The sequence below is a fragment of the Coregonus lavaretus genome (assembly GCF_964263955.1).
Source record: "Coregonus lavaretus genome assembly, chromosome: 13".
In the NCBI taxonomy this organism is placed as follows: Eukaryota; Metazoa; Chordata; class Actinopteri; order Salmoniformes; family Salmonidae; genus Coregonus; species Coregonus lavaretus.
Genome location: NC_140000.1, coordinates 18337451 through 18342624, shown reverse-complemented (window position 1 = coordinate 18342624; position 5174 = coordinate 18337451). Strand labels below are relative to the sequence as shown.

Genomic DNA, 5174 nt, shown 5'->3' with positions numbered 1-5174 from the left:
TTTTAATTTTCTACTGAGGAAGAATAACCCTTTAAATGAATGGTCAGGAATTGAAAATTAAGAGTTCAGGATATTATATATAATTGATGATGTCCCAACGTTATGGACTTTCCTACAGCCTACTGTAGGCCTGCATCTAACCTGCCATATGAGGTTCATTTATACTGTAGAAACACCCTCGTCTAGACCCTAACTCAATACCCTACGTGGCACATGTCTGTTCCCTCATCTGGGACCATTAGGCTTTCAACAACATCTGAAATGTTACCACTTGAATGCGATTTAATTTAGAAAAGTAATTGGTAGAAAACACAACATCTCCATTATCTCCAACAGAAACTTCCTCATTTGACAGTTTTGTATAAAAAGGTAGGTGCTGTAGCTGTCCATGCCTTCAATACAATTTCTTCCATGACTTGTATAACAGTAGAAGGCAGTAAAATTACAATAATGGAGTACATTAGTAACATTATTATGACAGGTCACATTGTTTTGAGAGATATTGTTGCAGTAACCTGAAGGTCCACTGGGGGGAGCTTGGCTAAGCATTTGACAGTGGGAGGGGTTGAATACACACACACACTCAAGCCGTGATCTTACACACTCTTTCAAACAATCCTTTACACACGAACACACACACACACAGTTCACTCGTTGGGGATATCGATGACAAGGTCAGCCTCTTCTCCCTCCCCCCTGTCGTCGTCTCCTCTGTCTGAGTCTCCGTCGCTCTCTCCCTCCTCCTCCGCCGCGTCTCCACTCAGCATCTGCCTGGGAACCCAGTTGAACGAGGCGCTGGATGTGGGAGGGGCCGCCGGGCCTGCTGGATAGTTGGCTGCTAGAGGAGCCACCACCTAAGGGGAGGGAGGTGGAAGGAAGAGGGTAGATGGGATGGAGAAAGATAGAGAGGTAGATGACTTGGACTCCCAAATGGCACCCTATTCCTTTTATAGTGCACTACTTTTGACCCGAGCCCTCTGGGGTAGGAATAGGGTTCCATTTGGGATGTAGTTACGTCTACTGAGGAAGAATAACCCTTTGAATGAATGGTCAAAAATTGAAAATTAAGAGTCCAGGATATTACGGCAATATGTTACTTCATTGATGATGTCCCAACGTTATGGACTTTCCTATAGCCTACTGTAGGCCTGCACCTAACCTGCCATATGTGGTGCAGTTACAGTGCAATCGGAAAGTATTCAGACCCCTTGACTTTTTCCACATTTTGTTACGTTACAGCCTTATTCTAAAATGGATTAAATTAATCTACACACAATACCCGATAATGACAAAGCAAAAACAGGTTTTTAGAAATGTTAGCAAATGTATTAAAAATAAATGTATTAAAAAAAACAAATATCACATTTACTGAAGTATTCAGACCCTTTACTCAGTACTTTGTTGAAGCACCTTTAGCAGCGATTACAGCCTCGAGTCTTCTTGGGTATAACGCTACAAGCTTGGCACACCTGTATTTGGGGAGTTTCTCCCATTCTTCTCTGCAGATCCTCTCAAGCGCTGTCAGGCTGGATGGGGAGCGTCGCTGCACAGCTATTTTCAGGTCTCTCCAGAGATGTTCGATCGGGTTCAAGTCAGGGCTCTGGCCGGGCCACTCAAGGACATTCAGAGACTTGTCCCGAAGCCCCTCATGCGTTATCTTGGCTGTGTACTTAGGGTCGTTGTCCTGTTGGAAGGTGAACATTCACCCCAGTCTGAGGTCCTGAGCACTCTGGAGCAGGTTTTCATCACAGATCTCTCTGTACTTTGCTCTATTCATCTTTCCCTCGATCCTGACTAGTCTACCAGTCCCTGCCGCTGAAAAACATGCCCACAGCATGATGCCACCACCATGCTTCACCGTAGGGATGGTGCCAGGTTTCCTCCAGAGGTGATGCTTGGCATTCAGGCCTTGGCTTCATCAGACCAGAGAATCAGGTTTCTCATGGTCTGAGAGTCCTTTAGGTGCCTTTTGGCAAACTCCAAGCGGGCTGTCATGTGCCTTTTACTGAGGAGTGGCTTCCGTCTGGCCACTCTACCATAAAGGCCTGATTGGTGGACTGCTGCAGAGATGGTTGTCCTTCTGGAAGGTTCTCCCATCTCCACAGAGGAACTCTGGAGCTCTGTCAGAGTGACCATCGGGTTGTTGGTCACCTCCCTGACCAAGGCCCTTCTCCCCCGATTGCTCAGTTTGGCCGGGCGGCCAGCTCTAGGAAGAGTCTTGGTGGTTCCAAACTTCTTCCATTTAAGAATGATGGAGGCCACTGTGTTCTTGGGGACCTTCAATGCAGCAGACATTTTTTGGTACCCTTCCCCAGATCTGTGCCTCGATACAATCCTGTCTCGGAGCTCTACGGACAATTCCTTCGACCACATGGCTTGGTTTTTGCTCTGACATGCACTGTCAACTGTGGGATCTTATATATAGAGGTGTGTGCCTTTCCAAATAATGTCCAATCAATTGAATTGACCACAGGTGAACTCCAATCAAGTTGTAGAAACATCTCAAGGATGATCAACAGAAACAGGATGCACCTGAGCTCAATTTCAAGTCTCATAGCAAAGAGTGTGAATACTTTGTCATTACGGGGTATCGTGTGTAGATTGATGAGGGAAAATATATATTTTATCCATTTTAGAATAAGGCTGTAACGTAACAAAATGTGGAAAAAGTGAAGGGGTCTGAATACTTTCCGAATGCACTGTACACTGTAGAATCTCCCTCGTCTAGACCCTAACTCAATACACTACGTGCCACATGTCTGTTCCCTCATCTGTGATGTCCTCCTCCTCCTCCCCTCTCACCTTCCCCGATGTCTCTTTCTTGTGTTTGGGCGCCTTTGTCTTTCTCTCTTTCTTCATTCTCTCAGCTGGTGGAGCCAAATACTCTGGTGGGAAGGGCAACTGCCCGCCACACACACACACAGGCCCCATGTGTCAATTTAACACACACACACACACAAACAAAAATGCACATACGAACAGAAAACAAGCGTACACAACCACACCGTGACAATTTACAAAACACAAACATACACAGTGTGTACAAATACAGCCGAGAAAATGAAAACATGATAGACAGCAAAAGATAACAAAAGGAAAACATATAATAAAACAATATTAATAATGCCCCAAATCAAAACAGTGATTATCTTTGGTAATGAGAAAACGATAATGGCAACAATCAATGATGTTATAGTTATTGATTGTATAGATTCAGTGAGGTGATGGTGATCATAACTCACTGTGTTGAGGTAGGGGGTACTGCCAGATGACTGGAGAGGGTTCACTCCAGAACGAGAGAGGAGAGAGAGATGGGAAGATGAGGGCAAAGGAATGCCTACACCAGGGCTACTCCTTCTCCTGAAAGAGAGACAGTTGAATAAATAGTGAGACAGTGAGAGAGAATGGCAAAGATGGAGAGAATGTGCAGTAATAGAAAGAGTGCATACTCACTTCTTTCCTCCGTCTCTCTCCCTCTCCCTGGGGCCCTCTCCTTCACTGTTCTCAGAAGAGGCTGTGGCATCAGAATCTGAAACACAACATGACAATCAGACACTGTACATCAGCATACTAACATGATCCATACTGAACATACTCCACAGCAAGGAAGGTAACTGCATGATTATTATTGGGTGAGCTATGGATAAGAGAACAAATATTGTGGAGAATGAAACGTTGAGACTTGGTGCTTTAGACCTACCTGAGGAGTCCTCGTCCACCCGCTCATATTGTAACAGTCGGTCCAAAAGAAAACTGCAAGAGAAGAGAATAGAAGCCAAGGAATGACCCGTTTTAACTTTGAACATGCTTGTACAGTATGTGTACACATTCAACAGGGGTGTATTTATTAGTAGCACATGGTAGTAAAAGGTTCTGCACTGTGCAAAAGGTTTTGCTACAGTGTGCCACAAATAAATACACCCCAGCTGTCCAAACTAAACAAACGTTATAGATTCACCCACCCACCTTTTATCTCTGGACACTTTGAGCAGCTTCCTCTGGGATCTTCTGAGCTCTTCCTGAAAACACTCCTGCTCCTAAACGGAGACAAGTAGCGAAATACAACAGTTCAACTCTGTAAATTACAGTTCATTGGCTAATAGGTGTTATAATAATAAAACCACTTCTTTGACACTGGGATGAAAAATTAAGACTCACATAAACCAGGAATTTCAATTTGCGTTTGAGATTTTTGTATTTCTGCTTGTAGTCCACCTCCATATCGGCTTGACCGTTCATTTCTGACGCTGTTGAACCATCAGTCTACCTGCTATACAGGTAGGATAATTGTTAGTGTCGTGGTTATGTAAGCTGTAGCTAACTAGGTCAAAATAATTTAGTATTTATAGACCATTCACGTCAAACCAGCTTGTTGGCTAGCTCACTGCTAGCCTTTCCAGTGCATTATCGTTGTTATTTTAAGCATTTAGCTGGAAGCAGAATACTAGCAATGGAAAACGCTTGAAAGTAGGATAATAAGGAGACGAAACCATGTAATTATAAACTTAAATAGCTGGAATTAATATTTAAAAATGCTTCATACCTCTCCTTTGAATGAATCTGTGCGACGTGCTCTTTGTTTACTTCTGGTCTCCTTCTTCTGTAGGATTTGGTTGGCAGTTCGCATATACCGCCACCTACTGTACTGGTGTGTGAGGCCATTCACGGCTTACCTACATTACATTCTTGAGTTTACTTCCGTTTTGTGTGTGTGTGTGTGTGTGTGTGTGTGTGTGTGTGTGTGTGTGTGTGTGTGTGTGTGTGTGTGTGTGTGTGTGTGTATATAGTACCAGTCAAAAGTTTGGACACACCTACTCATTCAAGGGTTTTTCTTTATTTTTACTATTTTCTACATTTTATATTTTATATTCTAAGAAGCCACCCTTTGCCTTGATGACAGCTTTGCACACTCTAGGCATTCTCTCAACCAGCTTTGCCAGTATGAAAAATGTATGCACTCACTAAAAACTGTAAGTCGCTCTGGATAAGAGCGTCTGCTAAATGACTAAAATGCAAATGTCATGCATTTCCAACAGTCTTGAAGGAGTTCCCACATATGCTGAGCACTTGTTGGCTACTATTCCTTCACTCTGCGGTGCAACTCATCCCAAACCATCTCAATTGGGTTGAGGTCGGGTAATTGTGGAGGCCAGGTCATCTGATGCAGCACTCCA

General features: G+C 43.7%; 1 protein-coding gene across 3 annotated transcripts; it reads right to left on the bottom strand.

Moving 5' to 3' along the window:
- Positions 1 to 257: 257 nt before the first annotated feature.
- LOC311140127 (INO80 complex subunit E-like) lies at positions 258 to 4611 on the bottom strand. 3 transcript variants are annotated; one of them, XM_084175066.1, is made up of 8 exons: positions 4544 to 4611; positions 4159 to 4270; positions 3967 to 4037; positions 3701 to 3753; positions 3454 to 3529; positions 3243 to 3360; positions 2803 to 2901; positions 258 to 854 (listed from the first exon to the last, which is right to left on the bottom strand). In XM_084175066.1, exons 2-8 carry the CDS (start codon positions 4237 to 4239, stop codon positions 648 to 650), a joined length of 705 nt encoding a protein of 234 aa, XP_084031192.1. In that variant the 5' UTR covers positions 4240 to 4270; positions 4544 to 4611; the 3' UTR covers positions 258 to 647. The 3 variants fall into 3 exon arrangements, with proteins under 3 accessions (XP_084031192.1, XP_084031191.1, XP_084031193.1); XM_084175065.1 differs by having other exon boundaries at positions 4159 to 4267; positions 4544 to 4589; XM_084175067.1 differs by lacking the exon at positions 2803 to 2901 and having other exon boundaries at positions 555 to 854; positions 4544 to 4606.
- Positions 4612 to 5174: the final 563 nt, after the last annotated feature.

Excerpts from the sequence above, each read along its gene's own strand:
- LOC311140127 (XM_084175066.1), bottom strand. The coding sequence starts at position 4,239 with ATGAACGGTCAAGCCGATATGGAGGTGGACTACAAGCAGAAATACAAA. Across the intron at positions 4,038-4,158 it reads AATTGAAATTCCTGGTTTAT|GAGCAGGAGTGTTTTCAGGA; the intron begins GTGAGTCTTAAT and ends GTCTCCGTTTAG. Across the intron at positions 3,530-3,700 it reads GGTGGACGAGGACTCCTCAG|ATTCTGATGCCACAGCCTCT; the intron begins GTAGGTCTAAAG and ends GTTGTGTTTCAG.